General features: G+C 36.2%; 1 protein-coding gene across 5 annotated transcripts in view; it reads right to left on the bottom strand.

Moving 5' to 3' along the window:
* Window positions 1-19384, bottom strand: part of LOC145671072 (dual specificity protein phosphatase 19-like) — a 59579-nt gene extending 40195 nt beyond the window's left edge. For 4 of the 5 annotated variants that reach the window (XR_014128439.1, XR_014128441.1, XR_014128440.1 and 1 more), the window contains exons 1-2: window positions 14759-14921; window positions 6785-7454 (exon numbers count right to left, since the gene is read on the bottom strand). Coding sequence is in view for 2 of the 5 variants with exons in the window: in XM_081739807.1 (XP_081595933.1) it covers window positions 6785-7351 (567 nt within the window). In the remaining 3 variants the exon portion in view is untranslated. Of the gene's footprint in view, window positions 1-2089; window positions 7455-14758; window positions 14922-19066 lie in introns of those variants that run through there. The other variant, XM_081739808.1, reaches the window with a different exon arrangement.
* Between the last annotated feature and the right edge of the window lie 1968 nt (window positions 19385-21352).

Below are 21352 nucleotides of genomic sequence, written 5' to 3'. Positions count from 1 at the left end.
ATATTTTTCTTAAGGTATTTATGTATTTTGTGTTTGTACTACAGCTTCAATGTGTGCGTACCAACCGCACGAATTAATTCCTAGACCAAATACATTTCTCATGATACTCTTATCAGATGTGCTATGGGGCAATCAGATTTTAGCAACAACTTGTGGGACCCTCCCGTGTAAGTAGAGACATTGAAGCACAATTAAAAGCAGACACACACACACACACACACACAAAAAAAAAAAAACAGCAGCAAGAGTGCCAGTCTCAGATGTAAGGCTCGACACCATTGAACATTGGCCTGAAGTAAGTGATGAATGCCAAAGGTGCAAGAGACCAACATTTTCTGGAAAATCATTTGTTCCATGTATAAAGTGTGCCGTTCATCTGTTTTTGAGCAAATAGAACAATTGCTTCTTAGACTTTCACACTATATAGTGATTATTCTGAATTCCATTTCACTAACGAATGTGTCACTAGTGCTTCTTATATTTCACTATGTAGCATTTACTATGGATAAAAAATGGACACAAATAGCTAAAATTTTCACAATATGTATCGTTTATGGAAGATACAAGTTTCTACTCAATATATAGTAGTTTTAAGGTACTTATTGCATATTGTCCCATATATGGCACATACTGGTAACTTGAATTCAGAAGTACACAAATTATTTTCAGCGTAATTTCCTCGATCTCCATTGCAAAAGTGAATATAATTTCCTAGTGAATAATTTCCCTTATTTTGTTTTCATAATTCATGCAGTACCGGGTTAAACGTGTTAACTTCACACTACGAAGCGATGCCGTAAATGCAAATGGTGTTCGATTGTAGGCAAGGAATGCCGATAGCCTGCGCACGCTCGCTTTCAACGGCATACAAGATTTCAAACTGTATTCACAAACGAATCGTACTTAAACCCTTGTATAATTGACACTTTGCCAAAGAATTTGAGAAAATCTGTCGATAAATCCAACTACTTTTAGCGACAAATAAAATGTTTACTGTAAACTTCTTTTGTACAGAATGCGGCCAAGATCTTCAACTGGGTTAACATTATATAAAAGCGTCGGAGAGTTGTAAGTTAATTCTTAATTATTTATATACACAGGTTGATAAACTAACAAACTTCGCATACGTGCTCAGTACAAGAAAAGATTATCTACAACTTTGATCGGAACACCTAATTACGGAAGTAGATACAGTCCGCAGCAAAAAAACTGCAACATGAACATGTAAGTTTATTGTGAAACGACGAAGTCTTTTTTCTCTAAAATAAGTGTGTAGTGAGGACGCCGAGGTTTCTCCTGGCGTGATTTGTGCCACTTAACGTTATGTTGATTCCTTGCGCTGTTAGGCGTAGTTTCACAAACTTAAATGCTCATGTTGCAGGTTTTTTGCTGCGGACTGTATAATTTGAAGTAAACCACCGTACGACTAATTCCAGTAACTACGAGTAAAGAACACGTACCTTAAATAGGTCCTATCTTTGTCAATCAAGCGTTTCCGACCAAAGTCGCAAATTAACTTTTTTTTTCTCCTTGTATTGAGGCCCTGCACACACATGCAAAGTTTGTCGGGAGGCCGCGGTGGCTCAGTACTAGAGCGCTTACACCTCTGCGATCCCAGCGGTGTGTGAATTAGGATAATAATATTGCGAAGTGGGGAGGAATAAAATGAGTTCAAGAACTCAGAGGTATAAAAAAGCAATTCAAAATGAATGCCCTCTCTCTTATTATACCCAACCTTCTGACATGGTTAAAATATTCGGTTTAAATGAACTACTCTGTCATACCATGATACGATGATTAAGCCCACAGACACGATGTTATCCACTATACACACACACACGCACACGAACTGGAATCCAACCAGGGACTCCTCGCACCAGAGATGAGCACGTACCACTGAGCTACCGTATCCCGTCAACATGTAATATGAATTACAAGTTTACCTCTGTAATACCTTGGCACTCCCTAAAGTAATTAATACGCCCATATATATATATTATATAAAAGCCGTGACTGGCCAGCGTACACCACTAATACCATATTATCTGAATGTTTTCTTAAATTCAATTCAGAAAACTAAAACTAAAACTGGTAAAAGCATAATTTATTAACACAAGTTCTAAAGCACGTTGACATCAAATGTTTATTTACAAATAAAACAGTCCACGCTATAACAATGGGTTAATATTTCTAAAATAAATAGAAGAAATTGATTTAGTTTTATTTTCAAGAATTTACCAAAATAGTTTAACCTTAATTCGAAATAATCTGCCTTTTCACTATTTGCATTAACTATATTCTTCCGTATAATTTGGAAGTGTATTGTGTCTGTCATTTTTTCCATAATTTTGGTTTCAACTTCTTTGTTTCACGAAGCTTCTTTGTCTATATTTCATTAATAATCACTGAAGCCACACTAAAGAAATAAGGAAAAAATTAGAAAAGTATGTACGAAACATTTTTGGTTATCCTCACAAGATTTCCTTTTAAAAAAAAATCCGGTCATATTTCGGTTGTCCATGAATCTGTACATACCAGGTTATAATAAAATAAGTATCGCTGCTCAGAAAACTCTGGAGACGTAACTACTTGACAGAATGCAACCAAATTTGGTAGGAGTATATTTGGAAACATGCAGAAGCGATTAGTGTAGAAAACAATTAGTTCCAATTTTTGCCACCAGAGGTAGTTGTGGCGCTGTACGCCAAGTAAGTGCAGCGTGGAAGAAAAACGGCACTAGTGTAGCTAAATGTAAGAAAGGCTGTAATTATTTCTCCTGTGGGTATCATGGTATTGACTTGACAAACACTTCACAGACGACCGAATTCTTAGCTGTTACTTTGCCTTTTCGTGGCCAGCCCGACCACCCGACTTAACTCCATATGACTTTCGGTTGTGGGGGTACCTAAAAAGTCTATAGTCTATCAAGGACACATTCCGACTTTGAACATTTTGCATCAGAGCATTATTTAGCATGTCCAGGCTATCAACTGCGATCTGCAATTGTCCATACAGTAGATCCAATTCTCTTTATGGAACATCAGGATGAAGCTTACATTGAACAGTATCCCATGACTCATTCTGCAGGTGCAGATTAAGCGGTGAGTACGTTTACATTGTGCTACGCCGTTATGTACTCAGTAAAGTGTTTCTCTACCAATTCTGGCTTTTGACTTTCATTTTGTTAACGTTTCTCTTACCCCACCACTAAACCACGGAAAGTAGTGGAACAACATTTTGGGAGGGATTTCTCCACAAGTTTTTTTTTTTTCCCTTTCTAATCCAGGAATTGGATGGGGGAGATCAACACTTATGAGCATAAGAAACACTAACATGTACTTCGTTTGTTTTTTAAGATATTGTGGAAGTTTAAGGGGAACTTCAGCCCAAAATCCCCACGTACATCCGCCACTGCCCACGGGATGTTAATAGCGCAACAATGCCACGAGACTCAAAGAAGAGGTAATTAAAGTACCATTTAACATCACTAGTACTGTTTTTCTTCCACGCCGCACTTACCAGAATGACCTCTGGTGGCGAAAATTGGTACTAATTTTGTTTTCTACATCAATCGCTTCTGCATGTTCCCACATACACTCTTGCCAAGTTTGGTTGCACTCTGTCAAGTGGTTACTTCAGAGTTCTATAAACAGTGATACTTATTTTATGATAACCTGGTATAAGTTTGTCAAATGTAATTCTTTAAGATACTTTTCTCTTCACAAGTGCAGCGTTTCTACTTGCTAACTAATCAAAGATTACACTGCTCAACAAAACTGAACTTTTTCTCTTTTTTTCTGGGGTTGCAATAACTGGTTTTTATGTCAACGGACCTCCTCAATGCGAACCTACAATTTGTTTTGCTCTGTCAGATAGTTTTGGAAATATTTTGTGATACATGTTTTACTATCTGTACTAGTAGAAGTTATATTATATCTGGTAATACAAAATACAACTGACTTATTGCATATGAAATTAATACACAAAGCACTATAAACACATATAATTACCATGAAAACAATGCAGACATGTTGTTTGCTGATTTCAAAGTGAAAATACCTGTAATTCAGGAAGCGACTTACGATAGCCGTTTATGTGTGGTATGTTTGTAGTACAGTTCCCTGGCAATAGTCAGTCATAAGTGAATGCACCCACTTCCCTGCATAACGTTTATCTAATGTTTGTATGATGGCCTTATGAAATCTCTAACCATACTCATCCGAAAAGTCACTGGGAGGTAATTAGCTGGGAAGTAATTCAGATGGAAGTGAATAAAGTGTACTTTCACGGACATGTTACACCCTAACGGATTGATACGCGTTGATCAATCGTATGATCTGTAATTGTATGCCCGTTTCTTGCCCAGAAAGTTGCATGTAACGTTCTTGAAAACAATCCATGCACGTTTTTCTTTCTCCGTTAACCTGGCTTCGAACACCGGGTCAAGGATTTGTGGACCCACAAACACGCCTTTCTTTATCTTCGCTGGACGATAACTTGGGAAGTTTGGACAACAGATATTTCAAACTCTTGCCACTTTCATCCATCGCTTTCACCAACTGCTTAAACAGTTCTAATTTAATATGAAGTGAAGGAATGAGCAACTAGATTTTGGCGATGCACATTTCTTTTTCCAACTGTCCACTTCCTTTCAGGCCATTCCTTTCTTATGTAATAGGCATCTCGTTGACGACTGTCCCATTCATAAAACAAGCAAGCTTTGATGTTCTCTGTTGCATTCCCGAAATAATTGCAAAAACCTTTAAGTCACAACAAATCATCCATTTATGAATATTATATTAGATGGAAAGTAACATACTGTAAAAGATGATTCTTTCCCCATCGAAGCATATGTAACTAGAACTGAAGGAAAAGTATTGCCATTATGGAGAAGCACCTCTTTCATACTACTCTTGCATGCATCGAGAGTCGCCAGTCCTTTGGGTCGTAGTGTATGTTTAGTGATGAATGAGTTCAGATGTAAAATGGATGCATTCAGATTGATGTTTACATTTCTGTAAATGTTTCGACAGCCCTGCTGTGGAAGAGTTCTGCCCACTTGGAGTTCCTCGTATGTTCCTTTGTTTTCGTAGTGTTATTCCTTTCAACTTTTTGAAAGTCCGTATAAGATGGTGAACATACCAAGTAACTTGCATTCTAAGAAATAATTCACTGGATGCAAGGTCAGATTTTCTTATTTTAGTCTTTATCCGTACTGGGGTCGACGTGTAAGCCTTCCAGGCACAATAATTTGAAAAGTATTTGATAATGGAGAACACACTATTTCACTAAGTGCTATATTGTACCTAGTAAACAATTACACAAAGAAATTTTAGTATTATTTTTGGATTTCCGAAAAATGTGAAAAATATGGAGGCAGTACTGATGAATACCTCTATATCGCACGACACGTAATTGTTTTGAATGCGTAAGTTCCATTTATTAAGGCCTTTTCGTACTAGGGATCCATCCCGGGTTGACCCGAGCCAGAACGCTTTCGTCAGTCGAAAACAGCAGCGCTGAGTCGTGCCAAACCAGATCCATGCCTGTTAAGTTGAACAATGTTCCACCCAGATATGTATGTGTGCTAACCTGTGGTGTAAGTGTCGCAGTCAATGCTGCAATGTTGAATTTTCTCTGTGTTCGATGTTCGAGGATTGAGTTTTTTGCTGCTAAGGCAATTTGTTTTGGCTGGTGATTTTCATTCACTATACGGATAATGCGCATCAGCAAAGTTGTTTGTTTGCTAAATAACATAATGGCATGTTAATGGTACAACAGTAAAGTAAAAACTTTAATAGGGGTTTCGTGGAAGAAAAAAATCTACACATCTTGAACAACTGAATCAGAAATAAGGAACTTCATTCCGTATTGGCCTTCGCAAAATTTGTGAACAGCAGCCCAACGCAAGCAAAATACCTTTTTAAGAAATTATGCAGGAGAGTTCGTGAAAAAAAAGCTTACAAGGATGGATGGATGGATGGTACCAAAACGCAGAATTTTCGCTATTGGTATCATATTACAAAATCAATATGTTAAGTCGAATATCGCAAATTTTTGCTTTGCAACGAAGCAAATCGACACTGAGTTAGGCTCCAGAAAATATTTACCATTATTTAGGACGGGTTGCAGTTACAAAATATTGAGAACACTAGCGCAATTCCAGGATTAAGATAAAGAAGTTTAAATACGAATGGAGAAGAGTGAAGAACCTTAATAGAAATTCCGGAAATAATAAACATTCCTCCAAATTTTATATGGAGATAGATGCATTTCAGGTGATTTTTGTCTTCGTGGTGGATTTTTCTCGAAGCTGGAAAACCAGTGTAAAAGATATTTTTTATGTCTGTGCTGAGTTGTACTGGGCCATGTGACCTAATCCGAACTGTGAGAAAATATCATTTGCGGTCCCTAAGAGTGAATACCCATTATTTATTTATTTATTTGTTTATTTATTTATTCTATCCAAATATTTCAAAAGATATGCAGAACCATAAGAACATTTGAAAGGCACAACGGAAAAAATGAAATTTTTGAGTTTTACGTCCCACGGTTATGCCGGTTAGGCTAAAGGAGACGGTGATGATGAGTAATGAATGAAATGGTGGAATGAAGAAAGTGGGAGGAAACGGGAGAACCCCGAGAAAACCCACGCACACGGTGTTTGTCCACCACAAAGTTCACTTGGCGGGAGAAAGGCACAACGGAGTTCAGGGTATAAATGTGTTCATCAACTTGAACCAACTACATATGTTTACAAACACATTCATTCTTGAACACTTACTCAAAGACTTTTTAACTGGGCAATAAACCCGGCATTTGGTTGAATAGCTGGGCGGCATTGTTTGACATGATCGTAAGCGTCTTGAAAGCCATATCCCTCTTTCTTCATAAGATACGCAATAACAATGGAAGCAGATCTAGATATTCCGGCATTACAATGTACAAATACTGTACCATCTTTATTCCTTGAATCCTGAATAAAATGTATGCATTCGTCCAACACATCAGTCAAACGTTCTGACGGCAGGTCAAGTAACTTTACATACTTATATTCAAAGAACGGAAATTTTCGAACTTCTATTCCTACGCTTAAAATATGAGTTATATTGTTCTGCCTGAGGATCTTGGAGTCTTGAGCTACATCTTGCGAACCGACACAAAGTCCTGTTAAAACATAGCCGATTTGAAGATCAGGTTTGTAATCAGCTACAAAACCCAAATAAGTATCATTTAACAAACGAGTTTGGCCTCTATCTTCAACGTAGATAGTTCCTTCTGGTGTTTTCACTGTTGTCTGAGTATGTTTCAGGCAATTCTTTTTTGCCTGAATTCTCTCTGCAAGATTCATGATAAGACTATTAATTTAGCGAATAGTCAACGTTTCTCACTACATGTCACATAGTTTCATTTCAATAAAGTCGTGTAGAGAGCACAACACTAGTTACTGATTCCTGAAAATAAGAATGTACATGTTAAAGATTACAGATCTTAAAAAATTCATTGATCACATTTAATACATACAAGTTACTAACGAAAAAGATATTAAAATGAAATATGGCGGTGTAGGATACATATTAAACAATTCAAATATGCTTACCGCAGTATTCAGTTAAAAACGCCTGGCACCTTACAACTCACAAAATTAGTGAGATTTACGTGCGGCCACAACTTCAAAGAAAAAGATGAACGGGATTAAGTGCGAAAAGTGATCATTAGATTTTCTAACATTGTGTGAAACTTCAACTATATTTATTTTCCTTTAATTCTTCTCGGATGATCTCACGCAAGAATTTTAAGGAGTATGGAGTAAGAAGGAAATGGGTTACCGATGAAGACGTCAGAGAATGTCGGAATAATGCAAATGTTTATTCATTTTTAACTGGATTCTGAGGTAAGATTATTTTATTCAACTAAAAGTTAACATATTAAGTAAACACGCACTAATGATAAAAGTTTTCTACTGATTTACTCCATTGCATACCGTTTACTATCTTCCTGTCTTTCATTTTATTTATTTAAGTGTCACTTCTTACAAACTCGACTGTATTCCGACTGATGGCCTCCATTTTTTACTCAACAAAGACATATTTAAAGAACGCAAAGAAAAAATGTTTAAAATGTCTAGTGAATGGGAAGTTCGTAAGAACGTTATCATCATACATTTTCAGTTCATATTATTTATCACAATTTTGATAGTTAAGTTCTCCACAGTTGATCTGCTTTTTAAAATTACTAGGTAGAAACAAAAATTTCAATAACTGTCAAATACTCCCCTTTTCCTTTGTAATACTTTGATATAGCCCGAAAGAATGACTTGATCGCTGGATCAATTAACTTAATATATCGTAAGAAACTTCAGATAGCCAAATGAGGAAAGCTATAGCTACAAATAGCTACAAATCGTTCGTTCTGGATCAAATGTTGTAAATAGACGTCAATTGAGCGATATGTCAGCTTATAAATTCCTGCAATTTCAATATCTCAGACATCAAGTCATTATAGTCGACCTATTTATGTCTCTAATAATTGCAATAAATGGTGTTACTGGTTGCAACATGAAGTTTAACAGTTTAAATTAGACACCAGACTGATAAGCAGGAAGTCAGGGTTCAATTCACATACTTTTGGTGGTAACACCCTAAACCTTCATTCAAAGAAAGCACACAATACATCATTGGGTTTGTTGACACTACGACTCGTGTTGCATAAAGAATACAAATGGATCTGAGTGTTTGCTTTCGGGACGACAGTAGCAACAGAGTCAAGAGCACGATATTTGAATTCTTATTTTATACATTAATATGTACAAAAAATTATAGTCCTTTAATGTGGAATTAAGGATGAGTTGCATGATCTTCACATATCAAAATTTGTGAATTTCAATAGATAGACTAAACGTAAACTGTCATTTTTAAAAGAGAATATATATTGGATTATTAAAGAAGGACATTTTTTCTTCTCTCAATTCATCGAGTTCGCATCTTCTTTAACTTGGATCATGTTATACATTATAGACAGTCATAGAGAGAATTGATTCGAAATCGACTTCCCTTAGAAGCTTTCTATAATTTGTTCAAGAACACAAATTAATAGATTTTTCATTGTTTTTGCTTTCATTCTGCCTTATTATGTAGACAGAAAATGCCGAGGTAACAGAGTGACGTGAAGAAATATCATTAGCTTCTTGATGTAATTTCTAATTGCTTTCTTTTTAAGCAACTGAAAAAATACTTCTTGCATAACAGCTGTGTGTTTCATTTTATTACAACACATTTAAATTTTTAGGCATCGCGGACCCTACTTTGAGAACTACTGTGCTAGACAAAGCCCTCGCGAGCGCTGTGACTCAGAAACAATCAAAAAAATCAGGCCTCTCTCCTGAGATCCCAACAAACAATAGAAACGGAGTTTCGAAAAAGTTTCGTGCTATTGAAGACGAAATGGGTATGCATTACAATAGTTGTTTGAGGGATCTATGCAACGCTAAAAATATATTTCTTAACACGCTAAAAACTTTAAAAACTTGCCATTGACTTGTTTGATAACAACCTTTCCTATTTCATTAATAGTAGTGAGATTGCAAAGCGTCTAACTTTTTCTCTTTCTCTGATTGTCTGAGTTCGAAGTGGATCTGTCTGCTGTGCTGTGAGTACTTCTTTTATCAGGAAATCGCCTCCTAATGTCTTATAAATTGCTTATGAGAGGAGTTGCATTCTTGGGTGCAGGTTCACTATAGGACAGCCTAAGTGTTATGAGTATAAACATAGAAGTGTGGACGGGTCTAGAAAAATTCGTCGAACAGAAAATTCGGTGTGGAGAAAGTTAGGTGTAAGGTGGATTCGGTGTAATACATATTGCATATTACGGCTTACGATAACTTCGTATTGTGAAAAGGAAAACGCCATAAAATGCATCGAATAAAATGTTATTACGTATTTCAAGATTTTTTTTTCTTTTTTTTTTATTGGGTCCGATATCTCTTACATGTCTTTTGTGGGGGGATAACTATAATTGGTTTTCATTACACAATCAATCTGACACTTTTTTTCAGAAATAAAACAATCACAACTATAAGTTCAGAGAATAGTTAAAGGAACAGAATTTATTAAAACAACTAAAAAAATCCTTCCATATAGTACAACATAGAACAAATATACATATGTAAGATGCAAAAATACATTGATCAAAAAAGTCTCAGTTGAGGGCAATATAAAGTGGGTTGGTTTTATCACATAGTAGTTATAGAAATAGTATTGAGATAATAATAGGAACCAAGGGTAAAATAATAAATAACAAGTTCAGTAAAATATTTAGCCTACTACGTTCTAAAAGCACCTACAATATACCTAGGTACACTATGGATAATATCGAGCCTTGAGAGCACAAATATCTTATGTCCAATTTTTCTAAATATTGACTTTGTCAGCTATTTCGATAGCTTGATACCTGCCATGTCAGGTGCACAAATATATGTTCACTGTAAATAGCTCATTGCAATACATAGTGAACAGTTGTTGCAAAGCTCAAACTCACTGCTTTGCTAGGGCACACCTATCACTAGGAAACAGTCTCCCGAAAAATTTAGAAAACTGGACATATGACATGGTTGCGACTGCAATCTGAAAGTGGTGCATTTATATTTCTTATTATTATTAGGGGAGTGACGTGCATGTCACCGTTCACTTTCGAAGGTTGCTAACGTCTGCTCCCTTTGCAGGACATCCAGCAATCTCCATATTGATGGATGGCTGCCACCAATGTGAGCGCCGAAACCCCTAAAATTTTCAACTTTACTCCTCCAGTAACCTACACTTATATTTGGAAGTAGAAAATTTTAAAAGACACCCTCTAAAACAACATAGACACTTGTTTCAAATTAAATGTTGATTAGTAGTGACAGTCGCTTCTCTAAACCACACGGCCCTAGAACTCAGATTATTTCAAGATCACTATTTTTTAAAGTTCCTTATAGTAGACAGTAAAAGTACGTTCCACGCAAATGAACTTAAAACTAATACGCTCCTTTATCCTCAAAGTTAAGTTTCTAATGAATCCCACGCTCTTCTGCAACAGATCTTTCTTTACACCTAGCATTCATCACACCGAGTTTCCCATACACCAAATTTTCCGTGCACCGAATTTTCTTACACCAAGTTTTCCTACACCGAATTTTCCTGCTCCCAGTATGGACATATGCCACAAAAACAACAGAGCAAACAACATCAATATCTTGCTTGGTCAATAAAGCAAGAATTATATCTAACCCAATTGGGACAGGGCAGCGTTGGTATGCTCGTGCGTGTAGAGATCAGGCACATCGGCGACACTGAGTAAGCGCGTAGACAAGATAGAAAAATCAATCACACTGCGTTCTTCATGTCACTAGACTTCTTGGTTTGATTTGATTTTTTTTTTTTTAGTTTAGCGTCCCTTTCAGCAGCGAGGCTATATGAGACGTGGACCTACTGATTAACGTGGAACCCGAACCACATGAGCTCCCGCCGGGAATCGAACCCGGGTCTCCCACGCCAAAGACGCGTACGCTAACCGCTTAGCCACGGAGGAGCTCACTAGACTTCTTGGGTTAAGTGCGCAAAGTAGGTCCAGGAATATCGAATCTAACCCAATCTTAAGTCTTAACATATATTTAACCTACTCTATGTGTCACAAAGGCTGATTGATGTCTCACATATCACACAGTTCTCGGACACTTATATTGTTACGAATCATGAGCTAACACACTGTATTTGTATAGCTATTCAATTTATCATGGCTTCTTTCTGGGTTATTATGTATATCTTTTAGTATAACTTCCGTCAAGCCCAGCCAGTTTTTTAACATGATAATATGACTTATAAACAGGTTAGGTTAGGTTTGGCTTGGCACCATTGGTTCGGTGCGGTCGAGTTCATCAGAAGTTAACCTTTACTTTGGATTACGTTTATTATAACATTATTATGGAGTCACAGGTAAGGTACTCATATATCTCGATTATTTAGCGGGTTTGTTCTTCACAAGTAGGGTTGTGAAAAACAGTTAAAAAAAAAAAAAAAAGAAAAAAAAATAGCCCAGTGGGTTTTTTGGGTTTTATTGGAAAAAATGGGTTTTATTGGGTAATATTGGGTTTTATTAAATTTTGTATGTATATTTAAAGCAATATTCCTACTTAAAAAAACATTTAAGTATTTATGTTCTAATGTATTCATAAAATTATGGAATTCCCTTGTGGAACCGCGGTAGTTCACGTCTGGCGCGGGTCCCTAGTTCGATCCCAGCTTGCGCCAAGTGCGTTTTGTGGTGGACAAACATTGTGTGCATAGGTTTTCTCGGTGTTCTCCCGTTTCCTACAACTTTCGTCATGCCAGCATTATTATCCATATTAGCACAGTCTCTCTCAGCCCTGGTGCATAATCATGAGACATTGAACTGAACTTAGAAATAAGAAAAAATTATGGACAAGGAATCCGTCAAGTCTAATATGCGTTTCGTGGGGCACATTTTGCACTATTGACACTCGATTATATTTCTATTTCTAAAAAGAAGGACGCACACGATTCTCTAGAGTAACGAAAGCGTGGATAATTTTATGTAATACAGAATAGGAATAAAATCCCCTCTTACACCTATGATTCAAATTCTTGAGCCAGCTGTTTTGGGTTTCACTCAAAACACGCCAGGCAAATAATGGGAAAGTGCCTTAAGTTCATGAGCCAGAGATTTAAAAAAATTGCTTTATTGAATAGATATTTTTCCAAAAGAAACATTTTTTAAGAACTGAAATATTGGAAATAGATTTGTTCCCCTCATCTTCAGCTGTCAATTTAGTTTCTTACACTTAACTCCAGGAAAATGTTTGAACCTTCTCTCCCCGTTAGGATACGCATTTCAGTGAAAGTGTAGTAAGATATTATATTTCTGGCATGAATTTTTAATCCCTTTCTTCCTTACGATACGCCCTTTAAAGAAAGTTGCATGATAATATCACAGCTTAGATAGGTACTAACTATGTTCTAAATCTCATTGCGAACTGTTCAACCATTTCCTGTGACGCGATCACAAACAACAGACGTCGTCGATGCAAATGTGAAGCAAGAAATTATAGAAAACATCCTCTTTTTTCCCTTAAATCGAAATTTTGAAAAACAGGAAGTGATGTTTCCCCTTATTTTTCTTGAGGTGTTTATATACCGATTTCTTCTTCCTAACTTGATGTGCTCACGAGATACTGTAATTCTGAACCCCCTTCACTTCCATTACAATGTGCCTTTTAGTCAAAGTAACACAATAAATAAATAATAACAATGAACTATGTCCAAAAATTCATTTCAAACTGTTCAACTGCTTCCCGTGATGCGATCACAAACAACAGACAACATCGCTTTCAATGGAAATGAATTATGAAAAATCACCTTTCTCCTAACCTATTCTACCGTAACTATTAACTTAAATTTTAACACACTAGCCCTACTATACGGCTCAAAGACTGAACATTTTTTCTGTTAATGTTTAGATGAAGGGGACCTAACCTAATATTAACAGAAATTAAGGATTAACTACTGTTTGGCCGGACCAAATTTAGAAAATTTACAAGATGAATTGGAGAATTTATTTTGATTTCTAAGGAAGAGTGAGTGAAAGTCAGATGAAAGGAATAGTTGAAGTTAAGAAAATACTTGTTATTGTTAGTTGTTTTTGGTGTTGTAAGCGGCACTGTATGTGGAGGCGGAAGGGACTATTTGCCGGAGAGGTACACTTGTTATGACTTATGGGAAAGGCAGTGTGAAAATGGTATGTAAATGACAAGATTGTGACATATCGTTGAGTATTATCGAATTATACAAAAATAAGGAGTGTCACTTCTTCAAATTGTGTGAAGGGCATGCTCTATTAAACAGGCGAACAGTGTCGTAAGTGTGGAAACGAATTAAAACTACACAAAAGAAAAGGTACATCGAACCAAACCTAATCAAATTTAACCTAATTTAGTACATTTTGGATGGCATTTCTCCCCAAAGCTGTGCAACACATAACCCATGCATTTTATAACATATAAAATGTTTTACTACTATCCTCGTTTATCCGTATACCCGCTGACGCGCCTACTCCCTTCGGAGACATAACTCGCCAACCGCTCTGGCCTCCTTATTGTACTCCTGACTGACTCGGTTAGATAACATTCGTGGTTTTTTAGTGGGCACCTAGCACAAGTTGGTGCGTATTTTATGCACTAGTTTTTATGGCATACGTCCACAGTGTATTTCGAACAATAATGACTACAAAGTGAGTCAAAGGCACAACCTAGTATTTTGGGGGAGGAACTGGCAAATAATATTTTTATTATTATTATTTTCGTGTGTTCCGGCGATACAGCGGTAATGCCGAAATTAACAAAATTGTAAATTTTTTTCTATCGGAAAAAGGTTAGCCCTCCGCAACTAAGTACTGCCATATTTTTAAAGCATAAAAAAAAGCCTTTTATCAATGAGAACAGGTATTGTAAACCTATGCACGGGTATGCGTATATACTAAAGTGTCACTACAATTAGCATTATTCTGACAGTAGATTGTGAATTGATCGACAAGGATCATCGCATACCTATATAATTGCCTTTGTACTAACAGCTAGTCAAGCTACATGGGACTTTCTACATTACAAATTTGTCGCTTGTGTATATGAAATTCTTTGACATCACTTATTTCTTCAAAATCTTACGTTTCACCCGTAAAATTCGTACTAAACAGTGTCCTTAATTACCTTTCATTTGAGGTAGCATTTACTCAGTAAAATTAAAAATTTTCAGCCGACATATTCAGAACCTGCACAGCACCTAGTGTCTCCTTCAGAGAAGAATACAAGAACGGGGTGTGGGAGCGGGGAGCAGAGGGAATAGTTGTTGCCCTCTGAAAAGTTTTACGATAGTTTATTCTCCAAAAGCAAACTTTTTTTCAGAGTTGCCAGGTATATGGTGAATGCCATGTTTGTGTAGAAATCCAAAGAAATGTTCCCTTCTGCTCATTTGGAGGGAGGAGATGCTGTAAATCAAGCTTCAGTGACACCTGACACATGGCTAGCCAGCAGTTCAAGAGCAGAGATATTCCGTCTTCCTGTTAGTCTTTAAAATGTAGGAGAAAAAAAAAAGCGTTTGAAAAACATCAATGAATATATTGTATTTGAGATTAAATATGCTACTCATTTCGCTAGTTAAATTATTAGAGTACAGGGAGAGTCTGGAGAGATTGTTTGAAAAAATAAATACAAATTATTTGACACTTTTTTCAGTCTCGATACTTCCATAGTCAGAAAATAAAATTATAAATCAATTTACCTCGCATTACCATTGAATTTATACTTCTTGCAGCTAACATTCATTATCGACTCGAACAACTTTATTATTATTATTATTATTATTATTATTATTATTATTATTATTATTATTATTATTATTATTATTATTATTATTATCTCATATTTTGGTTTGAAGTAGTTTTAAACTTAAAAATTTGACAGGATCTGTGATTATTGTCCTTCTTAGTGATTACCCGTTTGTTAATTTCGTAGCTTTCTTCCTGAAGAAGAATATCATCATGGTTTATTACACGAACATTAATGATGGAAATGCAAATCGGGATAATTTATACAAAACTAAAGGGTAGTTACTGGGATACATATAGTATTAAGTTGAAACATGAATGCAAATGTTCGCTTTTGATTGGTCAAAACAGGAAATAGTCAACAAATGTTTATCTTGTCGGTGTAACAGCTGCCTAGAGTTTTTAAAGAAAGTTTTTCCAAACATTTTTTATTAAAAAATAGTTTTAGTTTTGTTAACAAAATTTCAATAACTAATTGTCAATGGTTACTCAAAATATAACTTCCTTTCTTTCTTAGTATCGTATCGAGATACTTGTAATTACGGTTATGAAACAACTATCCAACAACTTACCAACATGAGCGATTTGATCCAAAATTATCCATTTCAGTTGCAGTTATGCTTGGCTAATAAGGGCAAATTTAGGGGCACTTGATCAGATTTGACTCGGAATCTGAACAAATTTCACACTGATTAAAATTATATACATATTATTGGAAATACTTATCAGACATACAAACAAGCAGTAGAATTTAGTAATAAACGGAATGAGACATTCTGAAAGATTAGTGAAAAACAGAAATTAAAAAAAAAAAAAACTCGAGCAGAAACAGAAAGGTAACAATTAAATGATATTTCTGTTCATACTCTAAATATATGCCCTTTAACGTACAAACTATATATTTACTAACATTCGGATATAAGAAATAAATTACAAATTAAGAGTACTTTTTAAAAATGCTCACTTTTTAAAGGATGAACAAAGAAGGATTAAGAATGGAATACAATGCAAGCAATTACATTCATTATAACCACCAGGGGTGCCCATCCCCCCCAAAGCTGATGGCGCACTCCCCCCAAAAACTAATAATCTCTTACCTCCTCAAAACTCAAGTCTTCTAAAAACAATTGCTCAGTGTAGCAGTAGTTTTTATAGTACTAGTAATTATTATTTTTGTTGTTGTTTTTATTTCTTGTAGTAGTATTATAGAACGCTTGTAGTAGTGGTAGTGGCAGTAGTAATTATAAAAATGGTATTACTTTTATTAGTAGTCTTGGTAGTGTACAATACTAAATATGTTCTATAAGGATATTGAAGGGTATAAAAACTTCTACACACTGTGTATGGCACAGGTATTCTTTTTTTACAATTAGTATATTATTTTTTCTTTACAAAATATTGGTATAATTCCCTTGTACAGTACATGAAAAGTAAGACGCAGGTTACAAGTTATTGAGTTTGATACCAAAAGAAATTGTTATCCTCGAAATTAGTCTACAAAAAGAAGTGATATCCAACAAAAAACATTCCTGTAAAAGATCCAAGTACGAGTGGCCTTAAAAAGAATTGAAATCACAAAAATAGGCGCCAAGTTCTGGTGGAGAAAAGTTACAAACACTCACTGGCTCACTTCAATTTAGATTTGAAACTTGGCTGTTGTCTGTATGGTTACAACTAGCTCATAATTATGTCAAACTACTTTATAATTTTCAACAGACAACATAGGCAAGTTTCAAATCTAAATTTGAAAGTGATTCCTTGAGTGTTTGTAACTGTTGTTCACCAGATCTTGCCGCCATCCTTTCATATAGCAACTTGCGCGGTACTTCATTCATAGTTTCTAAGCAGGGGTAGAGGGATTCATTCTCGAGATTTAAAAAAAATCGCATCGTGTTCCAATGTTATTCTGAAGACAGCAAAATTACTTATTCGACATTAGAGTAAAATTCTTCCCCAATTTTTTATTCCCCCCAATTTTTTTCTCGATGGCACAACTTGCGCCATTGATCCCTCCTGTTGGCGTCCCTTCTCTCTCAAAACGAACCAACCTTTCCTTTCATACGGCTACTTGCGCGGTACTTCATTCATCGAGTATCGAAGCAAGGGGTACGGGGGTTCACCCCGGAAAATTTTTGAAAATTAGCTTCTCAAAATCGTGTTTAAATGCTATTCCGACAGTAAAATTGCTAGTTCGAAAGTAGAGTAAAATCCCCCCCAAAATTTTTCTCAATGGCGCAGCTTGCGCCATACATCCCCCCTGTGGGCGGCCCTGATAACCACCCCACCCGCAGAAATAAAAACATCTTTCTTTAATTTCAGCCATCATATCTTAAATATAAGCCTCTTTATCTTAAATATAATATACACTACTTTTTTCAATTATGGAGTGGTGCTTTGTTGATGATTAACGAAAAGTAATTAGAAAACTTTTTCGAGTTCATCTTTTTAGGTTATGTTGTTTCAGTTTGTAGCTCACATAAAACCAAAGAGTTATTCAACTCTGGATTAAATCGTAACTAAAGGGAAAAGCCAGGCCGGTAGCCAGACCAAAAATGTAGGGGGCGGGGCGAAAGAAATTACGGAGGCCCGATCCAACCATATTATAGTTCATCTACATATTATAGTTCATTTGCAAACCTACCGTGAACATTTTAGGGGTCCGGCCCTCCTAGTCCCCCTTGGATAAGTGTAAAATAACTAAGAGGAATTTACGATAGAGCAAAACCCGTGCAACGATCTGACGGACAGCTATGTCTAATAAGTGCAATAAAAGGAGTTCTCTAAAGAACTTTCTTACCACACGACCGGGATCAAGACATACTTTTTTTTGGGGGGGGGTCTTAGAAAATGTTTCGCATTTATCTATTTCAATTGCGTCATAATGCTTTTATGGGTAATAGATTTAGCTGAGGACATTATTATTAATTAATATTCTTATGTATAAGTTCATATGTAGAAAGGTGAGAAAACTTGCGATTGTTGGACATCAAAATGCCACTAGACTAAACTTCACATTGTTTCCTTTGTTGGCATCTTGCACGTATTCTTTTATCTCAAGTCTAAATACCTGCTTACATTTTATGACATAAAATGAGGAAGAAAGTGGTTCAAGCTTTTCTAAGTGTCGGTCCCAGTATTTGTCTGATATGAAAAAGGAAAACAGGAAGAGTTTGGGCATTTGGTATCCAACATAGAGGCGGGATCTCGGTCGAATGAAACGAAAAAGTTGCAGTTAGTTATTCTTAGTTTTTTTCTATATTGTAGGATACTTTCTATGGATGAATTGTCAATAAGTGAGAAGATAATCCTTTATTTTGAAGCACGAATGGATACACACTTAAAAAAGTTCACTGGGAGGACTTAAAACGAGTTCTAAATTATCGTGAAATGAGAGTATTCTTTACAAATGTGAACTAGTAGCCATGTGATAAATGTTAAACGGATTGTGTCAAGTGCCATGTTGAGAATGGACAATGCACACACCTAACACTATCTGCCCTTCCTTTGCTTCGTTTTCTCCAAGACCTTTCCATTTCAAGAAATAGAGTTAGTCGTGTGTTTGTATATATAAGACTGGCCACCCTGAAATAAAATCTTCACAGCCGGGAGTGGGTGGAGAAACTCAACTGGAAGGGTCGCGAAGATCGAATTCCGTAGACTTGCAACCTCCTGAGATGCGGATAGTACAAACCTTGAGAAACTTCAATCTTCTTCTTCTTCTTCTTTTTAGTTATTAATTGGCTCAGCTATTTGATTTTATCTCTTTAGCGTACCTTTCAACAGTGAGACTATATTAGATGGATCTACAACTTAAAGTTGTTATCCGAAACACATGTACTGCTACCGGGAATCGAACCGAGGTCTCCCTCTCGCCTCAGTGAATATTGTTCTTCCGGCAATTATCATCAGCAACTTCAAGAGATAGAGATGAACGAACGAAATAAATCGTTAGAGATAGTTACAAGAAGCGAAATAAACCAGATTGCTGTAAATACATGAGGCCTTAATGCAGAGTCTTTCTGAAGCGTGATTACAGCCATACTATCATGTTTCATGCAGTAGTCAGGCTTTTAGTATGACTCTAATCATACGTCAAAACGAATCTGCATAAGGCCTATGGTGTTTCGAAATGAATATTGAGGATTTAAAACTTTGCATTAATTATTACATAACTAACTAACTCTATGGCCTATGGAACCCGAAGGTTCTATGCGGCGTTCACAAAAGCTCTCCACCGATTGCTATCCTTAGCCAACTGGATCCAATTCCAGTTTCTACTTTCTATTTCTATTTCTGCGGCCAGATCAAGCTTAATATTGTCGCCCCCCCCCCAGAAGAGGAAACTTTCCTGTTTTATATATATAAATAAAACTCATCCCAGAGTTTGGAGCTCTTAAAAGTAGCTCTAAGTAGCAGTATTATCATCCCCCCTTCCAGAAGTCCGTCCTGGATTCGTCCCTGGAGAACAACAGGCATGATTATCGTTTTATATGTTTTAAGCTTCAAATTCCTCGACAGAATTCACGATGACAAGACATTATGAACTGAATAGTAACCCGAATTCCGTTTTTAGTCGACATTTAATTTCTCCATGAATAGGGGAAGGTGGGCCAGAATGAGACAAAAAGTAGTAAATCAGTAATATTTTGTTTAATAGTGTCTATAAAATTAAGAACCTAAGTTATAATGAGAATTTGGTTCATTGTGCATATAAAGCATGTATTTCCAAACAAATATCGGTTACAGTAAGGAAGTGACGATAAATCGAAAAATAGTCTCCGTTTGTCTCATTGTAGCCCATCATACGGCTACAATGAGAAATGCCATGGGCCGTAGTGAGACATAGTAAGGATTCAAAACAAAAATAAAGAAAAAAATGGTTTTACTAATAAAAACAAAGCAATGGTTTCTCTTGCGAAACAACATAATTTTAAACTGTTACGGCTCGATATGCGCTTATATAGTTAACGGATGTTAAGCAAACCGAAGTTGTACTCGAATGACACAAAAGATTGCAATCTCTTTGTGGATCCTAAACGTTTCGGATTTGGGAATATCATTTTCACATCGGACAGATGGACTAATGCTACATCTGGAACATGAGGAAACGAAAAGTAGCCTTCATATTTTACGCACTTTCTTAAAAAAAAAAAAAAAAAAAAAACTAACTTGTAAATCTTTATTATTGTCTTTTGACATGATAACCTTTGCGATGTAAAAAATGTTTCTAGGTCCCGTGAATTCAACACAAAATCATCAACTTCTGGATCACGTTCAAGCTCTTGAAAACCACTAGGATCATCATGCGGAAATGTAGGGCTCGTATCAGGAAATTCTATGTCACCACTGCTTGATGAAATGTTAAGGTCACATTCATCGTCGCTATCAGAGGAAATGGAATCATATTCGTTTCTTTTCTTGTTGCAAGGAAATAAACCTTTACACACACCAGATGATTTCCGTTTGCGCAATTGTCTTTCTCCTAGCTTCTTTTCAATTTTCTGTTTCCCAGGCGTATCAAGTTGGAATTATGCTTGACGCTTTCATTCGACCAGTCACAGCTCGTTTCCTTTTACCAGCTTTAGGGAATCCTTTGAAAAGGACTGGACTGATAAATTTGGAAGTGTTACTTTCAATAGGGCTATTGGTTTGTATGCCTATTTCTATACTTTCTCCTAATACACTAGGATCTGAAGAGTCTTCAACACTTTCAGCACAAACTACCATTGGGGGACTTTCACTGATTGCTGGAGCTGTTATATCATTTGAGTTATCACAAGGATCACGATCAGTCACATAACTGGTTAGAAAGTCATCAGCAGTGAATATTTCACTATCGAATGGAAAAAGTCCCGTTTTCTTAAAGCCAGATTTGATGTTTGATGGTGTCATAGAGCGTTCGTGAGCTACCCCAACACAGGCAGCAATGTCGTAAATTGTCATTGATGTTCCAAGGTGGTACAGCAACCACGAGTCG

This window comes from Thermobia domestica, chromosome 15 (assembly GCF_964235325.1).
Source record: "Thermobia domestica chromosome 15, izTheDome1.hap1.1, whole genome shotgun sequence".
Taxonomy (NCBI): domain Eukaryota; kingdom Metazoa; phylum Arthropoda; class Insecta; order Zygentoma; family Lepismatidae; genus Thermobia; species Thermobia domestica.
This window is presented reverse-complemented; position numbering and strand designations above follow the sequence as displayed.